Source organism: Vanderwaltozyma polyspora, genomic scaffold (assembly GCF_000150035.1).
Source record: "Vanderwaltozyma polyspora DSM 70294 KpolScaffold1056 genomic scaffold, whole genome shotgun sequence".
Lineage (NCBI taxonomy): Eukaryota > Fungi > Ascomycota > Saccharomycetes > Saccharomycetales > Saccharomycetaceae > Vanderwaltozyma > Vanderwaltozyma polyspora.
Window position 1 is genome coordinate 102,304 of NW_001834656.1, and position 22,503 is coordinate 124,806.

A 22,503-nucleotide genomic window follows, 5' to 3' on the forward strand; every position below is an offset into this window, starting at 1 on the left:
TTGTTTTGTTTTTTTTGCTATTTATTGTACTAGTGCTCTGTGTTTTGTTTCTCTGTCTACCTGGTGTATTGACAATTTTCTCGAAACGAATATAGGAATAAAACAAATTCAGAGAAATTGACGCAATAGCCCCCGAAACGTAAAACGGAGCAGTTTCGAAAATTTTTCAAAATTTTCAGTTTCTTCTTTCTTTTTTCTTTTGCTTTTTGCCATTTGCCATTAGCCATTTGCCTTTCTTTTTGATTAAGCATTTTTTGGCAATTTATCCCACTAGCACTGCCAGAAGACCATTGAGTTCATAGCGTAATAGTCGAAACAAGTTCAGTCGAGTCCCCCCCCCCCCCCCAAGCCTAAGTACAGTCAAAACAGACCCACATATACTACCGAACATTACTTATTATTTTATTTTTTTAATCAACAAAATATAGGATAACAAAGACAAGTCAAGAGGTTAATTATTCTACTATCGGAAAGTATATTTATATTTACATTACCGTGGTGTGCACTTATAGGCTTTGGATAAAAAATATATATATATTACTTTCCTTTGACTATTTATTTATCAAGCAAGACTTGGGCTTTCCTTTTTACGTTTGTTATTATTATTGTTACTTTTTATTATTTCTTTTCCCTATTTCTCTTTGGTTCAATTTCCAAGAGAAAAGCGTTGACGATATTTATATATAAAACAAAAAATATATCTATATCTTTTCGAAACTTTGCTTTACTTTAGATTAATCTGTTTGGAGGTTGAAAATTAAAACGTACAGAAAACTTTAAAATTAAAACTAATACTCCAATAAGAATATAAGCAAATACAGTTTTAGCCTACTTTAAATCGTTATTACAGTGTACTAATCCTGAATTAACTGATACTGTCGAGTTTTTGATTGAAAAATAAAACAATAAAAAACCTATATTCTCTCTTTAAGTTATTATCGTTTCGTATAAGTTCCAGTCCACTCATTCATTATAATTCTCTCTCGTTATTCCTCTCATTATAGATAGTTATACTAATATTATTATTATTATTGTCAAGAAAAAAGAAAAGCTACATATAAAAGATCAAAACTATGAGTACCACTAATAAAAGTAATTTCTTTGTTAGATGGTTTTTATCAGAGAAGCCAACCGGCGCCACTGTATCAGATTTAAATTTAAGTTTTAATCCACAAATTACTTTACAAAAGTTTAAACGTTATACTATTACTAAGAAAGATGTATTACATTATTCCTTTTTAGGTTCAATAATGTTATTTGTCTTTATTACAAATCCTGCTCCTTGGGCTTTAAAAATATTATTTTACTTATTTTTATCAACTTTATTCATTTTGCCAATTACTTCACAATTTTTTTGGAATGCATTGCCAATTTTAACTTGGTTAGCTTTATATTTCACTTCTTCATATTTTCCAGCAGAAAAAAGACCAAAAATTACAGTTAAGGTTTTGCCTGCTGTTGAAACTATTCTTTATGGTGATGACTTAAGTGATATCTTGGCAACAACAACAAATACTTTCTGTGATATTTTAGCTTGGTTACCTTATGGTATTTTCCATTTTGGTGCTCCTTTTGTTGTAGCTGCTATACTGTTTTTATTTGGTCCACCAACTATTTTAAGAGGCTATGCATTTGCATTTGGTTATTTAAATTTATTCGGTGTTATCATGCAAAATGTATTCCCTGCCGCTCCACCTTGGTATAAAAATCTATACAATCTTCAAGCTGCTCATTATGGTATGCATGGTTCTCCAGGTGGTTTGGCAAGAATTGATAAACTGTTTGGTATTAATTTATATTCTTCTGGTTTTGAAAATTCTTCTGTTATCTTTGGTGCATTCCCATCTTTACACTCTGGTTGTGCAACTATGGAAGCTTTGTTTTTCTCATACTGTTTCCCAAAGCTAAAACCATTATTTATCTTTTACGTTTGTTGGTTATGGTGGTGTACCATGTATTTAACTCATCATTATTTCGTCGATTTGATGGCTGGCTCTGTTTTAGCATATACTATTTTCCAATATACAAAATATACCCATCTGCCTGTTGTAGATACCAATCTGTTTTGTAGGTGGTCATACAGTTCAATTGAACATTATGATATTGCAAAGAATAATCCATTGAATGCTGATTCAAATGATATTGAAAGTGTTCCTTTAGCCAATTTAGATACTAATTTCGACCTGAACGGTTTAAGAGAATCAAGCAGAAGTCCATCCATTTTTGACGTTCCTTATACTTCAAACTCTTCTTCAACTTCGAATACTTCATTAAATGAATTCAGTGATGAATTCCGCATAGCCTCTCCAAGATTAGGTAAGATTAGTAGATATGAATAGATTCAGTTGCAATATCGTCTACTTAATACTTTCTCTCATCTATTGTAGAAGTGGTTAATACTCTACAAAAATCATACACAATACCCTCAAAGAGACTTTTTTTGGGAAAGTTTCTTTGAAATTAGCATACTCGTCGTTTTGAACCAATTCAACCGCATATAATTATAAACAGATATTACATACAAACCTTGTAATAATAAATGATATGATAAAAAATCAAAGTAAACTTTGATCTTGATTTTAAGCTATCGTAGTTAGTATATACTTCTTAGGAAGATAGTCCTTAAGAACTAATGTTATTCTATATATGTTTATAACTAAATTTACAATCTACTTCTGACTATATAAAATAGTTTTTAAGAGCCAAGAATTAAATGATATCACAAGTGTTTATATTATTTGTAAATCAATTTGCATCACTTTACTAGAAGTGTCTATTTGTTTTGACTACGCCAGGAAATCTTGCTTCTCTCTAAACAATTTCTTGAACAACAGGTCAAATTTGCCTCATGACTTTCAATTCAATCCCATTTCTAATTCTTCTTAAATATAATGTCAGTAATTTAGTTACATTTCCTGTTAGATACTAATTAATAGATTATTGTTGTGTCTTTCATAAATATTTTTTTGCAGAAAGATTCAAAGCGAGATCCTTAATGAGGTTAAGTGTATAGGAAACCAATATATGCTTGTAACAACGCAAATTCTCGACAGAAAACTTGAATGAAATTCAATAGATATTTATTCAATGGTTCTATTGTAAAAGTTTGGTTGTTTTGGAGAGAATTTAACAATTGTAATAGGGTTGAAGGGCTCTATCCTAATTCATTACTGACTTTCAAAATCTGAAAATCGGATCTTGCCTTCCACAACCTAAATCAAATTTAAAGTATATGATTATAATATCAGTATTATAAAATGATACTAAAACAACCCTTAACAGGTAGAAAAAAATATAAAGAATTTATTCAGAATAATTCTCAACCGGATTAAATCAACAAATATTAGGATATAAGAATGAGAAATAAAGAAATATATAGAAACCAATAATAAAATTTAGAAAGTACCGTATACCAAAATAAAATCTATGACACTTGCTCACGTATAAGAATATTTATACTTTTAACACTGAAAAATCATCGAGACCTTAAAAGGTTATGTATCAAAAATAATAAATTCTATGCTAGAAGCCAAAAAATTAATTCAGATTTGGAATAATTATATTCACGTGCTATATTATTCTAACCTTTTTTTATTCTTTTAACTTTTCAATATTACATAACTTAATTATAAATGATATTTTTGTTTTTTGTTCCATTCCGAACCTATTATCATGTTTGAAAATAAAGATGTAAAATAATTAATCAGTTTAAAATATATTTAATATACGATTTTGTGGTATCTGAACTTAATAAGCTTTTGTACCACTGTCTATCTATGCTCTTATACGTTTATATAGCTCTAAATCAATATAAGATACACAATTATTATACATTTTTACTTCTAAGCTGTTAGAATAAATTAATAACTACTTAAAACTAAACTGAAGAAACAATTTCACTGGCATGCTTTAAAATGTCAACCATCTTCTTACATTCATTTCTTCTTTGTATAGTACCATCATTTTCCTTTGTTAGTTCAGATATGTTTTTGTCAGTGTATAATTTTTCAAGCAAAACTTTCTGAATTTCAGTTCTACTCTTGACAATCAATTTCAACATGATAGCTTTTGGAATAACATCTGCAACAGTTCTTTTAACAATGTTAAAGTAACTACTGATTAACAATTTGATAACCTCAGTTTCCATTGTTTCCCTCTCAGTCATTTGACCAGTAGCCTTTAATACAGGAGGTGGTGATTCTAGTGCTGCCAATTTCTTTTTGTTTTTGGTAGAGAAGAAACCACCGAAGAAACCTGACTTTTCTTCTGCAACTTGGACCGGAGCAACAGCAGGTTGGTTTGGTAACGGTTTACCAGTCTTTGGATCAACTGATACTTGACGTGGGTGCAACTTCTCTTCTACCATGACCATAGCTTGTGAACCTTTTAATAAATCAGGATGGGCTGTGTTGATATATGTTTCTTCTGATTTAATAACATCCACGACAAACTCATTAGTTGGAATAATAGCCTCCTTTAAGTATTCGATGAACTGGTTGGAGATAGCTTCTCTTAAGGCAGGATATCTGGAGTATTTCATATGAGAAATAATTTGTTTTAACATACGAACCAATTCTTCAAAGACCAATGTGACTAAACGCAATGAAGGTTCTTCGAATCTTTTAATCTGTTGTTTTACCAAAACTTCGAAAGCATCGGTACCAACAAACAGAGATGGAGCAGAACCAGAACTATTGTACATAATAGTTCTAATATCAGAATCTTTGATCTGATCAAAGGGATCTAAAGCTTCTACACCATTTTTGAAGACTTCGTGGAAAACAAAAGATATTCTTGCACCACCTGACAGTTCATTACTGGATAATTCTTTAGCTTCACCATCTAGAATACCAGCATATTCGTTTGCAAAATCGGTAATCATGCTTAGTACAATGGAATTAGATGAATCCATTGTTTCGGGGCCCAAGTTAAACAATTCATTTTGATATTTCTTTAAAGTAGCTTCAATTTTGGCTTTGATTTCTGGTAAGGTTTGTCTAATATGATGTAATAAAATAGAGTTTAATTTTTTAGCTAAATATGGGGTACCACAGTATTGAGCTTTTGAACTGTAAGAACTATGGTTTTCGAAGAATTTTCTTTCATCTTCTAAAGCTAATCTAATGGTTTTCTTACCTTCGATATCTTTCTGACCTCTATTGATAACAGGGACATAACCGTATCTTAAAGGAATAACTCTACCTGCTAAGATATCGATGACATCTGTACCTTCATCCATTAAATCGACTTTAGTTAAAACACCAATAGTTCTTGTACCTTCAGGGTCTACTTCTCTAGCTAATTTTAAACCATCACTGTTAGCCAAATCTGTGTTTGCAGCATTGACTGATAAAATGATTGCATTTGGTTTCGAAATATATTTCAACAACATATCTTTAATCTGTCTTTCGATATCAGGAGGTTGGTCACCGACAGGGACTTTAGTTAAACCTGGTAAATCCACTAAAGTTAAAGTTAGAACGAAAGGAGAATAAATTCTTAGATTGATTGGAACTGGAGAAATACCCAAATTACCACCAGTAACTTTATCTGTTTCTCTTACGATTTCTTGTCTAATTTCTTCAAAATTAAAAAACTTTTTACCTGGCAAATGTAAGAATTCCCCCCATTCTTCTGAATTATCTTCGGATTGACCTTTAACTATATTTTTTTTATCCTTATCATCAGTTTTATTGTTGCTGTCATTATTTAAGCTTAAATCAAGTAATTCTTCAGTAGTGGAATCGATTTTTGAATCCTTTTTTTTTGATCTTCTATTTATTAATTGTAAAACCAAAGGTCTTCTAGTGACGATACCAGTACCTCTTGGCAAAAAATCTCTACCTACAATATTTTCCAAAACTGAAGATTTCCCTGAGGATTGAGAACCAACAACAGTAATTTGTGGTAAATCGATTGGAGATTGAGAACCACCACCTAATGGGGCTAGAGCATCTTGCAACTTGTTAATGGTATTAATTAGAGACTCGTCCATTTTTATTTCTTGGTAATTTTCAATTTGAATAATCTGTTGCTAATAATGCTAATCTTGTTCTTATTCCTTTTATTATTCCTCTTATTCTTATTCTTTCTTGTCCTTCTTTTTATATATGTATAGATTGGTTGATCTAAAAAAGAAACAATAAAAGAACCAGTCAGTGCTTGAAGATAGAAAATGATAAATGAAATATAAAGAATACCAAATTTAACAATAATAAGTAAAGCTATTTGATATTACGTATTCTTGTCAGAGATATGATTTAATAGTTCTTCGCCACAGTGATTGTCAAATATCTCTGGGTGTGATTTTTTCTTGAAGTTAAATGTTTGTTGCTGATAAAAGAATAAACTTTAAACGGTAAATGAAGAGTTCCTTCAGTTTGAATTCAAAGTGGACTTGATGTTAACAAGAATGAATGTACTGGATACAACGTAAATTGGAATAGAGTAGGTTACGTTAGCCTAGAATAAGTTAGGTCTCTCGTATTATATTTTATTAGAGAATAGACTGGATTAGACCAGATTAGACTAGACTAGATTAGATTAGATTAGATTAGAAGTTGAACTAGATTAAAAAGGGGTCCCGTCCCATTTTCCGTTTGCAATTTTTTTTTTTTTTTCGCTGGAAAAATTTTGTTTGGTGAGGAAAACGGAGAGAAACAGCCGGAGAAACCACCAAGACAGAACAGAACGGGAAATAAAAAAATTTTGTTTTTTTTGGAGCAAAAATTTCTTCTGCGCCTGTCTCTCTGTTTCTTGTCTTTACTGTCTTTGTCATGTGATAGTCATGTGTATGTCATGTGATGTTTGTTTCCTTGTCTCTCTATCTTGCTCATATTACCCTGCCTTAATTGCTTCCTCCGTCATTTTACTGCGAATCAATCGAAACTACCACTGCTACTCCTACTCCTACTCCTACTGACCCACCACCACCACTATAATAACTGAATATATGTATATTATATATATATATATATATATATATATACAATATACAACAATAGGTTTCTTGACTGTATACACACTCACTTAATCTTACTCTCACTCACCCTCTCTCTTTCTCCCTCCCTCCCTCCCTCTCGTATTAGCTGTCCTGTGCTGTAACAATACGATCGATATACAAGACAAGACGCTTCCACTATCCCACCTTAAATTTTATGATATTGTAAAATTATATAGCCCAAAGCAAGATTACACTTCATTTACATACTTGACTCGACTAATAAGATAACAACTATCGAAACTGTTGGAAAGGAAATTAAACAGGTACCTTGAATTGAACTGAATTAAATTGAATAGTCTAAGTTGGGTTGGGTTTGTTTCTTCCTTATATCGACTGAAATTTATAGAAGACGTTCCCTTTGTTTGCGAAGTCAGAATTTCAAATTAGTATATCTCTTTTCAAATCAAGTTTTTATTCTATTATAACCGGTTTGTTATATATCCTCATCCTCTCATTCTATCTCCCTCTATATATACTTGGACATCATTTTGTCATAATTGTATAGGAATAATTTTAGATTAACAATATATTATTATTTTCTATTATATTACGAGAGATCTAGAACTGCAATCGCAACTACAATTTACAATTACAATTGCCATAGAAGTCAAAGTCTGGTTGAGTAGATATAAATCGTAGTGGAAACAAAAAATCACACACACACGCATACGCCTATCTATATATACATAGACTCATCAAGGATTATTCTACTAATAAGATCTATCTCTGTTGGTTGGTATTGTATTGGCCAGAAAACATAAAGTGAAAAAAAAACTTTAAACCATAATAATAAAAGTAACTAGTAATTATATTGCTTTAGTTATTGTTGTCATTGATATCTATATCATTCGAATATTATACCTTGATTGAGAATTCTGTGGTTCTCTTGGTTTGGTATTTATATTCGTAATTGCAAGAAATTTGTTTTTACTGATCTGAACTTTCTTTAAAACACAAAGTTATTCTGTTATAGTGTTTGGACTTGTCGACAAATTATTGAGCAATTTTGGATTAATCAAGTGCTATACTTTCAATAACGGTTTATTTATTAATTCCACTCCCTACTAGTGAGAATACAATAATATTTAATTTCATTGTTAGCTTTTACCATTTTTTGTGCGGCGATTTGTCTGAGAAAGGAACGAATAGGAATTAAAACTATAAAGATATTATTGTTATTATTCTTATTATTCTTACTATCACTAATAATATTATAAAACTGAAGCTAATAAGAATTACTCTAGTTTCATCGAATTACATTTGTTACAAAATAAATTAAAATAAAATAAGTTTGTTGACTAATATAAAGAATTTTACCTTTAATTAAGGATCTAAAAAGATAATAAAGTAATAAATAATTTTAAAAAAAGAACAATAGAAAAGTAACAATAAAAATGAACTATCAAAAAGTTTATGGTATAACAGGACCTGTCTCAACAGCAAGCCCAACAGCTGCAGAAAATAAACTAAATGATGAACTTATACAAGAATTGAAAAAAGAAGGTTCTTTTGAATCTGAACAAGAAACTGCTAAGAGGGTTAAAGTTTTAGAAATTTTTCAACAACTAGCTCAAGAATTTGTATACCGAGTCTCGAAATCAAAAAATATGTCAGATGGTATGGCAAAAGATTCTGGTGGTAAAGTTTTCACTTTTGGTTCATATCGATTGGGTGTCCATGGTCCTGGTAGTGATATTGATACTTTAGTGGTTGTACCAAAACATGTCACAAGAGAAGACTTTTTTACTGTATTCGATGAATTATTAAGGAAAAGGAAAGAATTAGAAGAAATAGCACCTGTACCTGATGCATATGTACCGATTATTAAAACAAAGTTTGATGGGATTTCTATAGATTTAATTTGTGCACGTTTGGACGTAGCGCAAGTCCCCCAAACTTTAACTTTAAGTGATAAAAATTTATTGAGAAATTTAGATGAAAAAGATTTAAGAGCTTTGAATGGTACTAGAGTTACAGATGAAATATTAGAGTTAGTACCAAAGCCAATTGTATTTAGAATTGCACTAAGAGCAATAAAACTTTGGGCTCAAAGACGTGCCGTGTATGGTAACGTTTTTGGTTTCCCTGGTGGTGTTGCATGGGCAATGTTAGTAGCAAGAATATGTCAATTATATCCAAATGCTTGTAGCGCAGTTATCCTGAATAGATTCTTCAAAATACTTTCGGAGTGGAAGTGGCCACAACCAGTTGTTTTAAAACCAATTGAAGATGGTCCATTGCAAGTTCGTGTGTGGAATCCAAAGATATATGCCCAAGATAGATGTCATAGAATGCCCGTAATTACTCCTGCATACCCTTCAATGTGTGCTACACATAATATTACAGAATCTACTAAAAAAGTAATTTTAAAAGAATTCGAAAGAGGTGTAGAAATAACGAATAATATTTTCTCTAATAAAGCAACATGGGAAGATTTATTTAAAAGACATACTTTTTTCCATGACTATAAATTTTATTTAACTGTCACTGCATCGACAAAGGGTAATGATGAACAACACCTGAAATGGAGTGGGTTAGTTGAAAGTAAAGTGAGATTATTGATTTTAAAACTAGAGGCATTACCAGGAATAAAATCAGCACATCCATATGTAAAGCCATTCGAGTCAACATATTGTTACTCAACTGATGAAGAATGTAAAGATATAGTGGACAGTTATGGTACTTATAAGACAGAATCTTCCTTAGAAAAATATACCAAGGTTACTGAAGAAAATTCAAATGCCCCAAGTATTGAAGGGAAATTACAGGTACACATTACTACAATGTATATAGGCCTTGACGTCAATGTTGAAAATAAAAAGGAAAAGATCGATATCCATGTACCATGTAGTGAATTTTTGACCTTATGCCGTAATATCAACGAGGAATATCAAAATACTGACATATTTTCACTAATAATTAGATATGTTAAATTATATGAACTTCCAACAGATGTTTATGTTGAAGGAGAGGAAAGACCGGTAAAGAAGAAGCATAAACGAAAGAAGGAAGAGAAACTTCTCGACGGGATTAAAAGATCTAAATCTGAATATGGATCCTCTAAGGATTCCAGCTTGAGGTCTAACTCTGCTGATTCAGTTAAAACTGGATGATATCCCTCATCGAATCTCCCAAGTAATTTGGTCATTAATTTTACAAATATTTTAATTCACAGTATATAGAAAATGAATCAATTATTCTAATCATATAATTTTAAAATGTATTATATAATTAATTAATTTTGTATTCTTCATACTCTAAAAAGCATATTGTTACAAGTTAAATTTTTGATTTAGATTTCCAATTCTTTGGAAAAGCCAAAATATTCAACGTAAAATAACCATTATATATAAATTAATAATATTATAGTATGATGTTACAATAAAAAATCATAAGAAGATTGAGCCTCTCATCCTTTATTATAACATATATGGCATGCGTGGTTAGACATGCTTTATTTAACGTACCTTATTACCCGGGGATACTTTGGCATCTCAATTCCTTTGATCACATGATATACCTTATTTTCAAAGGTAACCGTAATCTTATCCATTTCAATAAATCAAAGCTTTAAAAAGTGGCAAAATCGAATTGTAATAACTCTTGTGAAGATTACATGGATGTGTTTGGACAACTTCAGTAAAGGGTTTAAGGCTTAGAAGAGTGCTCAATCGATAGATATATTACACTAAAAATGGAAAGATTGCAGAGACTTATGATGAATAGCAAGGTTGGTGCCCCTGATGCCAACCGTGACGATACCAAAGAGACTGTATACATATCATCAATGGCATTATTAAAGATGCTGAAACATGGTAGAGCTGGTGTTCCTATGGAAGTAATGGGGTTGATGTTGGGTGAGTTTGTGGATGATTATACCGTCAATGTTGTGGACGTTTTTGCTATGCCTCAATCAGGTACCGGTGTGTCTGTTGAAGCAGTAGATGATGTATTTCAAGCGAAGATGATGGATATGTTAAAACAAACAGGTAGAGATCAGATGGTTGTGGGTTGGTACCATTCACATCCTGGTTTTGGTTGTTGGCTATCCTCTGTGGATGTTAACACTCAAAAGTCTTTCGAGCAATTGAATAATAGGGCGGTTGCTGTAGTGGTAGACCCAATTCAATCCGTGAAAGGTAAAGTAGTTATTGATGCCTTTAGATTAATCGATACAGGTGCTTTATTAAATAACCAAGAACCTAGACAAACGACATCTAATGCAGGTTTGTTGAATAAAGCTAATATCCAAGCTTTAATTCATGGGTTGAATAGACACTATTATTCCCTAAATATAGATTATCGTAAAACCCTAACAGAGACCAAGATGTTAATGAACTTACATAAAGATCAATGGCAATCTGGTTTGAAGATGCATGATTATGAAGTGAAAGAACATGAGAATTACGAAGCAACCAAGAAAATGGTGAAGATTGCTCATCAATATTCAAAAAGAATTGAAGAAGAGAAAGAATTAACAGAGGAAGAGTTGAAAACACGTTATGTGGGGAAACAGGATCCAAAAAAACATTTATCAGATACCTCAGATTCTGTGCTGGAGGAAAATATTGTTTCAGTGCTTACTGCAAGTGTCAACTCTGTCGCTATTAAATAAAAAAAATAAGAAAAATGTCATTAGTCATTATTTAATTATATATGCATAGTCTATCTGGTTCTAAGAGAATGATAATAAATATCACAACTCCTTAAGAAGGGAAATCGATACTAATCTACTGTAATTTTTTTCCACACTTGCAAGTATGTCTCACTTAAAAATAGTAATTCCCTTTCTTTGATCTTAACTTCAGTGCCGTCAATTTCATACCATTGTTCATCTTTTTCATTTAATAATTGGGCTTTCCATTTGCTTTGTAGATCCTCATTAGAAGTGTTATCAACAGATAACTCATGTAAAGGTTCATGGATGATATTAGCTATAAGCTGATATTTTGTTTTTTGAAGTTCCATTAATGTTGGAAACTCGACTAATGTTTGATTTCGATCCTTTACAGGTGTTTTTTCTTTATTGTCAAATCTATTGAAATGTAATATCAGATATCTTGGTAATTTTAATATTTTGTATTTTTTGACTCCTCCCAAGGTTGGATATTCATTTATGCCATTAAATTTTATTAGTAGTTCTCCAAGCTTAACTTGAGGGAGATCATTCACCTCCAATGCATTTCTGAATACTGTTTGAGTTGGGAGATCTAAAGTTAACAACCAAAATGGCGATTTGACCACTTTATTAGAATTTGCTTCTTTACCTGAAATTGCACTCGTGCTTATCGATACTTTTCCGAGTAATTGCTCCTTTAATATCAAGCCTAATTCTTGAGATGATTTAATAATTGAATTTATAATCTTCAGCAGAAAAATTTTAGGATCTTGGATCATTTTTTCAAAATTCTCATGAATTGAAAGGAATGCAAAAAATTCATCTGCAGAAATATGTGACTTGAAAAGTTTTGTAGACCAAAGTTTCCTTATTATCAATTTAATATTTTTCATGAAACTTTCTTCGGAATCTATTTCATTTAACAAGAACCAATCCCTAATTGGTTCAATATGTGCTAAAAGTTGTAAAATACTTTGCACAAAACCATTACTTTGAACGTTACTGATTCCTACATAACCATTGATGTATAATTTATTGTTCAAATCAAAACATCTTTGAGGGAAATGAATAATTTCAGATTTATCGAATCTGGGATAGATGGCATACCGAATGTCATTAATCAATTGTATTTTTCCTTGATCCTTTATTTCAATGTCAGTTGGCAAATTATAAACTTTAAGAGTATCTAAATTAATAAATACAAAATGGTTTTCATTGACGGAATGTAAAAATGCAGGACTGTGTTCTCTTCGTCCCTGTAAATACTTTCCACAGATCAGGCAACAATACACGTTTAATGATGAAGAAGTAACGCTGCATATTTTCTCAATATCAAAATCCAATCTCTTCTTATTAACAGTATTCAATTCTGAATATAAAACATCTGAAATACGGCTCTTCTTGTAGTTATCATTACTTTCAACATCAGTATCATCTTGAAGTGGTCTTTTTGAAATCTCCATGTTTCCCTAACCGAATAATCTTTAAATAAGCCTTATTTTACACTTCAAAGTTGACCATAAAATCATTCAATACCAGTTACAACAATTAATACTCTTGTAAATATCTTCATCGAGTCTCTAAAACGTTATATTTCAAAACACTTAAGCTAATGAGAGTGATGAGATGAGTTTAAATATGAATATTTCACTTTTTCCTTTGGTCTTCTAAGTGAAGAAAAAATCGATAAGATTGGATATTCTAATATTAAATGAATTGGATTAAAAGTTGAGACATTGAATAATTGATAAGACCTTTTGCAGTCAATCGAAGAGGTTAATGGGATTCCATATTATAACTGCTATTGTTGTCACCTCATTGGTTTCGTTTGTTGCTTTGAAGAAGAGGAGTAGAAGAGTCGAGATAGATATCAATCAAGGAGAGAAGCAACAGGAACAAGATCAGGAAAAATTATTCGTCGAAATGAACCAAAAGGATAGCAAAAAGATTTCAGATCAAAATTACGTACCTGGGATAATCAAAGGTAAGAAATACCCAGCTAAGAATCACAACATCAGGGTCAAGGATATTCTATTGTCTAAAAAAGATAATTTAAAGGTTACTGAAACTGCTATATTAATTGCAGGTGCAGAACGTGAACCTGTTAAATATTGTGATCGTACTAAAAAGTTTAGACAGAACCAATACTTTTATTATTTAACTGGTGTTGATATTCCGGGAAGTGCATTATTATTTAACTTCAAAGATGATAAGTTAACACTGTTCTTGCCAAATATTGATTATGACGATATCATGTGGAGCGGTAAGCCAATGAGCTTAGAAGAAGCTTTAAAAGAATATGATGTAGATGAAGTTTTATACTATGATGATTTGAAAATGAAATTAGACCAATTGAAGGATTTTACTATTTTTACTACCGATAATGATAATGTTCATGATGATTCAATTAAAGCTAGATTGACTCCCTCAGACAGTGATTTCTTTTTTGCTCTTGATGAGGCTAGAGTCATTAAAGATTGGTATGAAATTGAAATAATAAGAAGAGCTTGTGAAATCAGTGATAATTCGCATTACGCTGTTATGTCAGCTTTACCGATTGAAACTAATGAAATGCACATCGAAGCTGAATTCAGTTACCATTCTACCAGACAAGGTGCTCGTACTTTAGGTTACGACCCTGTTTGTTGCTCTGGCCCAGCTTGTGGAACATTACATTACATCACCAATGATGATGATGTGGATGGTAAGAGCTCTATATTGATTGATGCAGGCGCCGAATGGAGAGGTTATACCAGTGATGTAACAAGATGTTTCCCAACTAGTGGTAAGTTTACCAAGGAACATCGTGAAGTTTACGAAACCGTTCTGGACATGCAAACACAGGCAATGAATTGTATCAAGCCAGGTTCTTCATGGGACGATTTACATCTATTGGCCCACAAAGTTTTGATTAAGCATTTCTTGAAATTGGGTATCTTTAGAAAAGAATTCTCTGAAGATGAGATTTTGAAAAGAAGAGTTTCCTGCGCTTTCTACCCTCATGGTTTGGGTCATTTCATAGGTATTGACGTTCATGATGTGGCCGGGAATGCTAACTACGAAGATCCAGATCCAATGTTCAGATACTTGAGAATCCGTCGTATATTAAAAGAAGGTATGGTGGTCACTAATGAACCAGGTTGTTACTTTAACGAATACTTGTTGGATGAATTCTTGAGAAAACATCCTGAGAAATTAGAAGTTGTTGATGAGGCAATTTTGGCCAAGTACATGTATGTTGGTGGTGTTCGTATTGAAGATGATGTTGTAGTTACAAAACATGGTCACGAAAATTTAACTAAAATTACCAGTGATCCTGATGAAATTGAAAAGATTGTTAGTGATGGTTTATCAAAGGGCCGTTCTCACTTCCATGTAGTTGTTTAACGTTATCGTTAAGGATAATGACAATTTAGTCTATATACTTTAATAAATCATGATGTCAAATGATGAAACTAAAAAAGAGCTGCAAGTATGCATTTCAATGCTGAAGTTTTATTGATTTTTAATGAAGTCTGTCTTCGTATTATGTATGGTGAAATCAATACATAATTAAAAAACAAAAAATAAATGCGAATTCTGTGGATCGAACACAGGACCTCCAGATAACAGATGATTTGACCGAAGTTAATTCTTCAGTCTGGCGCTCTCCCAACTGAGCTAAATCCGCTTATTAACTTGGATTTCTAAGAAAAAGTAATTTAACCGATCAATTTTTATTTTACATGTGACCACATTTTTTTGTATGAGATTTATACAGCGTGTTAGAAGCCTAAAAGAACAAATACATGTATCACACAATTAAAATAATATCTACTGACACATAAAAGGGGTACTTTATGTAATTGGCATCTTGGTTTATTCTCCAGGTTAAATTGAATGACTAGTTAGCAATTCAATCGAAAAATGCGTTCAAAAAATATAACTGATATTTTAACTAATTAGTGAGTCTACGAGTCACATATCCATTCTTCCAAATAACCTTCTTTAACTGTTGTATAATAAATGAAAAATAAAACGAGAGAAGCACTTAAGATATTTAAGTGTAATACGGAAAACTTTGATTCAATACTCCCTTAAATTAGTAGTCAAATGAAAACAAAAACCACTGGAGATCTGGAATTATCCTATATAACACTTAATGCATAGGACTTCCTTCCCGATAAGAATGATGGAATTCTACTAAATGCTGATGTTTTGCAGGAGAATTTATGACACCCTTTAATAAAAGACAAACGAATCGGAGTTTTGAAGTAGAGGCATCTAACTTAATTTATATTAAAATAATTATTTAGAGTTTATTTTACTTATTAAAAATTATGCTGAAAATCAATGATATTTAAAATTCATCATCAAAGCTAATCTCACTAGCAGCGATCTTTTCAGTTTTACTGAATTTTGTAGTGTTCTGTGAATCTGATGACTCAGTTTTTGGTATGACATTTTCAAAACATTCGTGTTCCAAATTATCATATGGATTAGCTGAATGGAAATGTTTTTGGTTTCCAAAACCCATCAAAACTCTGTCACCAACATATTCAATGACGTTCTTGATATCTGCCTTAGTTTCTTTGTCCAATTGTTTATTAAAGTAATCATCTTCCAATGTTTCAAGTTCGATTTCTACAGCTTCTGTGACAATTCTTTCAATGATGCCTGGGTCAAGTCTCTTTTTTAGCTCTGAATAAATGGACATTTGGAAATCACAATGAACTATATGATCCTTCAAAATTAGTTTTATGCCTGAAATTAGGCCAGGAATTATGTCTTTCTTTTCTAATGACATAATTGAAAAAAATGATACAAGAGAGAAGATTGCTTCTATCGAGGAAAATGCCACTAATTTTTCAGCAAATAAAGAGCTCTCTTTATCAAACCATCTCTCTGCAAAACTCTTTTTCCTTTCAATGAATTTGGCATTGTCCACATCTTTAAACATTTTTTTTATTTCATCTGTATTATGAACCAATTGATCAATAGCCAGTGAATACACTTCCCCATGGATGTTTTCTACCATAATCTCAAAACCGTAGAAACATTTTGCCTCTGGTATTTGTACTTCTGATGATATATGTTCTGGAAGGTAAAAAGAGCCTAAAACTGAACTACATAAAAAGGCTAATGATTTTTTAATTATACTTTTGTCGTGGTCACTGGCTTTCTTCCCCCAATTAATAATATCGTGACTGAAATCAATTTCTTCAGCTGGCCAGAATAAAGCTTCTCTTTTCTTATAACCATCATATACAGTGTGAAATTTGATAGGCATCAACACGAATCTGCTCTTGTTTTCCATTAAAATTGGTTCTTTGCTTTGGGATTCTTCGACCTCCAAACGATGAATCTTGTATTTCTCAAGGAAAGAATCATAATCAATGGTTCCTTTTGTTCCTGAGATAGTGGAGTCTTTGTTAGCTTGAGTCATTAGGAGTAACTTTCTTTAATAAGAATGGAGTTTTACTTGAGGGGTATTATTTAGATTATAACTGGTGATGATAGTTAATGTCTAATGGTGTTTTGTATAAAAATTTTAAATTGTAAATAGATTTTAAAATTAGTCCAATTGACAAGACATAAGAAAATTGATTTAATTGATCCACTTATATATGATTCTAAAGTTGAGATTTAAACTTATTAAAAGGTCTGGAATTATACGATAGTAGCATTGTATAAATTTTATTGGACCCATGCTAATGAGCTTGCTAAGTTACTAATAATCCCTCTACTAGTAATATACTTTGTCCATTTTGTGCAACAGTAATCTACAACTAGTACTCCCTTAATGCAATAATAAGTAAAGTTCCAATATATTTACTATTTTCTATTTACTATTTATTTGTTTGTTTGTTTGGATAAGTTTATTGTTGTTGTTATTGTTATTATTATTGTACATTGGTAAGATATTATTGTTTACTATTATTTATTTACGCGTTTCCCAACTTTTATTGTTTACGCGTCAGTCATTGAGAAATCGCCGTAGCAATCAAAACGATTTCGAAACTTAATAGTTTTGGTGATGCATAAAAAGAACCAAAGATTAAAACTTAAAACAAACTAACACTTATGTATATGTCTCAACCTATTATAAAACATATAAAAAAGTAGATTGGTTACGAATGAATATAAGTTAAGCATAAAAAAATAACAATTTTAGCCTTTCTTTTTGATCCCTAATTGTACGATATTTAGTAATATCTTATCGATTTGATTCCGTATTAGTAAACATGGTTAGAAAAATAAACCAAGAATAGTTCAGTAGGTGAAGTAAAAAGTTGCAGTAAAGGTATACTAAGATGCATTTAAGAGACTCTTGCTATTGATATTGTTTTGTTCAATTCAATTTTTTGTAATTATTCATAGAAGTGATATTTAGGAGGGAAATAAATAGCAATATGAATTATGAAGTCTCCTAGAAGGTTTGGAAAATTTAAAGTTTTAAATTAGATATGCTACCTATTTTGTAAATAGTGATACTACATCCTCGTCATGAATCTTGTGATTTAGACCACACTTTTGTGGTGAATGTTTGGCTGAGGAACCCCAGACTAGTGCGTATTTAAACTTATCTTTGAAATCTCTATGAATACTATGACATAGATCACCGACAGTAGAATTATTTCTAACCACTAATGGGTCACCGAACTCTGGTCGTATACCTCTTTTTTTAGTAAATACTCTACTCAAGTTTAGTTGGTACCAAATTTCTTTAACAACATCGTCCAACCCTAGATCCATTTCACAGGACATGACAACAGTATTTGGCTCTCTAGCTAATCTATCAACTTCCTCTAAAGATACTGCATCGATCTTGTTATAAACGTAAAGACATTTAATGTAATTACGATGTTGATCATTGATGATATCAATGAAGTCATCAATAGTACAATTATCATCCCTAACTAAAACGTCTGCATTATGAATTCTATAATCTTTTAAGATCAATTTAATTGCATCTTCTGTTAAAGTAGTCTTTGTTGGTGCGGTAAATGTGACTTTAACACCTCCGGTTTCCTTCTTCTTAAAGTAAATATTTGGCTTTTCTTTATTCAATCTGATACCTACGGCCTCCAATTCTTTTTCTAATGATTCCCTTTGGTGTTTACTCTTGGTGGCATCTAAAACCATTAGAACTAAATCAGCTGTTCTAGCGGTTGCTACAACTTGTCTACCACGACCTTTACCTTGGGAAGCACCATAGATGATACCTGGCAAATCAACAATCTGAATTTCAGCACCTTCATGTTTTAAAACACCTGGAACAGATGTTAAAGTTGTAAATGAATAATGTGCAATTTCAGATTTTGTCGAAGTGATTTTACCTAACAGAGAAGACTTACCGACAGATGGATAACCAATTAATACTACACGGGCATCACCAGATTTTGCAACTTCAAACCCAGTCCCACCACCAGAACCACCAGCTCCTGCTTCATCTGCTAATAATTGTTGTCTATAACGTGCTAATTTACCCTTCAATAAACCCAAATGATGTTCTGTAGCTTTGTTTTTTTGAGTACGAGACATCTCTTCCTCGATGGCTTTAATTTTATCAACAATACCCATCTTGAATTAATTTATTAAACCTATGTGCACTTACTCTCTTCTATTTTCAATAACAATACAAATAATAATTTCTTACTTTCTTCTAATCAAGTTAAACAGTTTCGAAATATATATATAAATTGTAGGTGTATATCTATATTTTTCTCCTCTATTTCAACTTCAAAATGGCTATTCCAACGAGGTTACCTACTGAATATGTTCTAATTGATGCAATGAAACAATGGACTAGTCTGATAGAACCTTTATGATTCAGGTGATGAGGTGATATTGCATTATGTTTTATGCTAAGTTTTTTTTCATTGCTGTTAAATTTTCAGCTTTCGAAGTGGGCCAAAATCAAAAAAAAAAAAGATGTTGCGAAAAATTATAGTGTAAATATGAAGGCGCTATCATATGACACTTTTTATTCTACCTAATAAGATTCCAATGGACTTAAAATATTCAATGAACGACAGACACATCGAAGTCAGCAATGGATTGGTGTTTAACAGGTTAAACTGATGGGGTTATATGATGGGTAGTTCAGTAGTGAATGAACTAGTACTCTCCCTTTTATTGTTGTTGTTCTTTTCTGTCCTTGTTCAGGAAACTGTTAAGAAATTTTGACTTGTTAAATTTACTGACGTATAGTCAAGCAATCATACTGATTAAAGTATATGGTAATAGAATATGAGACTGATAAATCTGGAATATTTATAAGGATGGTTGGAAGAGGAGCGGTGATTATTTGTATGGTTTGAGACAAAAATAATTTCAACTTTCTCACTTATTTTACATTTTGTTTGTTTTCAACTGTAAATATACATTGACTATTAGTATTAGATAGAGATCTAAAAGATAAAAAACAAATAACGTAAGAAAAACATTATATACTTCAAACATATTCATTAAAGAAATTGCATGGACTACTATCTCTCAGAAAATTACCTTATAGATAATTTGGATATAGGAATTGATGTATTAAAATGATTATGACACGTTGAAATGGTATTTATAATTAATAAAAACTCGGTGGCTATTCTTAAATTGGAACCACATATCTTTGGTTCTATTTATTTCAACATTATGATTTTTTTCGTATAATCTGTATGAGATGTAATCATAGTCTAAATGTTGTGACTTTAAACCTAGATATTTCAGGATAAAGATGCTGTTATTATCGCTTGTCTTTTATACAAGGTGAATGTATCTATTACTTCCTATATATAAGGGAAACAAATATTCAGTTCTGATGTATAAAACTATTTATGTTATATAGACTACTCTGTTATAAGAGGGAGAGCGATTTACCACTCACTGACCTCGGTAATAGCTCAAGATCCCTATTTAAGGTATATCTACTCTCATTAAAGCTTAAAGCTTATACCATTTTGACAAGAATTGATATATTAAGAACTGTGTCTAAAGCTGAGCACAGTATGCTCCACAAAATACCATGAAGATGACTTTCCAAAACCTAACACACTCTAGTTGTATACAAGGATTAATGGTATTTGTGTGTGATGACTATAACTTGTTCTAAATAACTTCTGCTCCCTCAGCCGCCTATTGTCTGCCATTTTGAGAACTTTCACTATCTGGACCCTTTTGCTCTCTCAAATTTGGCCTTGGGCCCACTAAAAGAAGTGGGTTCCAAATTGTCTGTTCATGCGTAGGTCATGGTGCATATTTAACGTATATCCACTCATAGTAGAGCTTAAAAGCTCTTACCATTCTGACAAACTTGAAGCACTTGCAGTATTTACAAAAATATTAAAGTGAAATAATTTATGGCGATAAAGTTGGCCCTGCCAAATTTAAATTTTTACTAACTCTGTTGTAAAATGTCCGACTTTCGGGGCAATCCCTATACCTATGATCAGCCTTACCACAGCGATAACATAATCCTTTTGTCCTTCTTTCCTTACGTAACGAGTAATTGTTCTTTCCAACTTTCCCTCTGTTTCTGTCAGTACATCCATTACGATTGTAATTACGACGGTAAATTGGTGCGGTCGTAGCCAAAATATCATCAGTGGACTTGGCATTTTCGTTCCTGGTAGGGGTATACGAGGTTCTTTCCTTGTAAGGAATATAGTCATAGGTAATATTGTAAAGTTCCTCGAAGGTCTGAGGGTTTGCCAATCGGATGGCAATAGCAATGGATCTATCCATGTTCTTTAGGTAGAAGTGTTTCGCAGCGACCAATGATAGTGATCCCGGCGGCAATAGTCGATATAAGCGATTGAATTCAGTGATGAAAGCATCGCTACCCATTTCCATTGGTTGTAGTCTTTCCATATCATTGAACAGTTGCTCTGGATCAGGTATTCTTTCGAACCTTTTCTTGAAAGCTTTGACGAAAGTTTCGTAAGAGGCATCCTTATTATCCTCGCGCCAACTATGGAACCATAAACTGGCAAGAGATTCAAAGTGGTTTGCAACGAAATGAATACGTTTCTTCTCTGGGATATCGTGAAATTCAAACTGGATTCTCATGGTGCTCAAAAAGCTGTTAATCTTAAGCACGTCGTGAGTACCATGGAATGGTAGTGTTACACGATACATATACTGGGGCGTCGAGGTGGTTTCTGCTCCCTCTCCGGAATGAAAGGTTGTGGATGTAGACATAGCAGTAAAATAACGAGTAGTGACTAGTAAAAATAATCGAGGTATCCTAAGTAACTGTGCGCTACCAGATGTTGTGATATGTTCGATACAATTAGTCTTGTCTTTCTTGTGGACAAGGGACAAGTATATAAGATAGTTGACGACCTTAAGCTTGTTATTCTTGTCCTTCTGTATAAACTACCAACAATATAGAAGACAAACTATATACTCGGGACTGTACCTATGTTCCCTTTTATATATCTGAGTTCCGGTCCCTTGAGATGCCTTCGGATCCTTAGGTTACCCTTACACCGGTCAGGTGACATTCATTCAGCCGTTGCTGATGATAAAGATGTCTTGGTTCCATCTTTTCCTACAACAATTTCAACAATTAGATGAAGCGGTGGCTCAATGGTAGAGCTTTCGACTCCAGTTAAATCCTGGGATTCCTCGGAATACAATTGCAATCGAAGGGTTGCAGGTTCAATTCCTGTCCGTTTCATTTATTTTTTTTAATTTTCCATTTTTCATTTCAACTTTAATGAAAAAGTTACTTGTTGCTAACGTAGTCTTGGCATACCCAACGTCGACCAATCGAACACTCCCGCGTATCTAATCTACAAATAAAAACTCACTCACTCAAATACGACCCTCTCTCTTTCCCTTCCCCCATCATCCACCACCTTTTCTTATTCCAACCCCTTCACACAGACGTACTAAAAATACTGTT

The 22,503-nt window shown here is 32.1% G+C and overlaps 9 protein-coding genes and 2 non-coding genes across 11 annotated transcripts; 5 read left to right on the forward strand and 6 right to left on the reverse strand.

Moving 5' to 3' along the window:
- Window positions 1–1,073: 1,073 nt before the first annotated feature.
- Kpol_1056p41 (phosphatase PAP2 family protein) lies at window positions 1,074–2,339 on the forward strand (the record flags this gene model as incomplete). Its single annotated transcript, XM_001644648.1, has 1 exon — window positions 1,074–2,339. The coding sequence occupies one exon, from the start codon at window positions 1,074–1,076 to the stop codon at window positions 2,337–2,339; it is 1,266 nt and encodes a 421-aa protein (XP_001644698.1).
- Window positions 2,340–3,877: 1,538 nt separating this feature from the next.
- Window positions 3,878–5,995, reverse strand: VPS1 (dynamin-like GTPase VPS1; the record flags this gene model as incomplete). Its single annotated transcript, XM_001644649.1, has 1 exon — window positions 3,878–5,995. One exon carries the CDS (start codon window positions 5,993–5,995, stop codon window positions 3,878–3,880), a length of 2,118 nt encoding a protein of 705 aa, XP_001644699.1.
- Window positions 5,996–8,397: 2,402 nt separating this feature from the next.
- On the forward strand, window positions 8,398–10,116 carry PAP1 (polynucleotide adenylyltransferase PAP1; the record flags this gene model as incomplete). The annotated part of the gene is made up of 1 exon (XM_001644650.1): window positions 8,398–10,116. One exon carries the CDS (start codon window positions 8,398–8,400, stop codon window positions 10,114–10,116), a length of 1,719 nt encoding a protein of 572 aa, XP_001644700.1.
- A 581-nt stretch (window positions 10,117–10,697) lies between these two features.
- Kpol_1056p44 (Mov34/MPN/PAD-1 family protein) lies at window positions 10,698–11,618 on the forward strand (the record flags this gene model as incomplete). Its single annotated transcript, XM_001644651.1, has 1 exon — window positions 10,698–11,618. One exon carries the CDS (start codon window positions 10,698–10,700, stop codon window positions 11,616–11,618), a length of 921 nt encoding a protein of 306 aa, XP_001644701.1.
- A 110-nt stretch (window positions 11,619–11,728) lies between these two features.
- Window positions 11,729–13,084, reverse strand: SAD1 (mRNA splicing protein SAD1; the record flags this gene model as incomplete). The annotated part of the gene is made up of 1 exon (XM_001644652.1): window positions 11,729–13,084. The coding sequence occupies one exon, from the start codon at window positions 13,082–13,084 to the stop codon at window positions 11,729–11,731; it is 1,356 nt and encodes a 451-aa protein (XP_001644702.1).
- A 316-nt stretch (window positions 13,085–13,400) lies between these two features.
- Window positions 13,401–15,008, forward strand: Kpol_1056p46 (aminopeptidase P family protein; the record flags this gene model as incomplete). The annotated part of the gene is made up of 1 exon (XM_001644653.1): window positions 13,401–15,008. The coding sequence occupies one exon, from the start codon at window positions 13,401–13,403 to the stop codon at window positions 15,006–15,008; it is 1,608 nt and encodes a 535-aa protein (XP_001644703.1).
- A 184-nt stretch (window positions 15,009–15,192) lies between these two features.
- Kpol_1056trna6 lies at window positions 15,193–15,291 on the reverse strand. Its single transcript has 2 exons — window positions 15,254–15,291; window positions 15,193–15,229 (listed from the first exon to the last, which is right to left on the reverse strand). It is a non-coding gene; the product is annotated as a tRNA-Phe (tRNA).
- Window positions 15,292–15,960: 669 nt separating this feature from the next.
- Kpol_1056p47 (ribonucleotide-diphosphate reductase subunit beta) lies at window positions 15,961–17,046 on the reverse strand (the record flags this gene model as incomplete). The annotated part of the gene is made up of 1 exon (XM_001644654.1): window positions 15,961–17,046. One exon carries the CDS (start codon window positions 17,044–17,046, stop codon window positions 15,961–15,963), a length of 1,086 nt encoding a protein of 361 aa, XP_001644704.1.
- Window positions 17,047–18,074: 1,028 nt separating this feature from the next.
- Window positions 18,075–19,184, reverse strand: RBG2 (Rbg2p; the record flags this gene model as incomplete). Its single annotated transcript, XM_001644655.1, has 1 exon — window positions 18,075–19,184. The coding sequence occupies one exon, from the start codon at window positions 19,182–19,184 to the stop codon at window positions 18,075–18,077; it is 1,110 nt and encodes a 369-aa protein (XP_001644705.1).
- Window positions 19,185–20,951: 1,767 nt separating this feature from the next.
- Window positions 20,952–21,794, reverse strand: Kpol_1056p49 (gag protein; the record flags this gene model as incomplete). Its single annotated transcript, XM_001644656.1, has 1 exon — window positions 20,952–21,794. One exon carries the CDS (start codon window positions 21,792–21,794, stop codon window positions 20,952–20,954), a length of 843 nt encoding a protein of 280 aa, XP_001644706.1.
- A 376-nt stretch (window positions 21,795–22,170) lies between these two features.
- Window positions 22,171–22,275, forward strand: Kpol_1056trna7. The gene is made up of 2 exons: window positions 22,171–22,207; window positions 22,239–22,275. It is a non-coding gene; the product is annotated as a tRNA-Trp (tRNA).
- The last annotated feature ends 228 nt before the right edge of the window (window positions 22,276–22,503 follow it).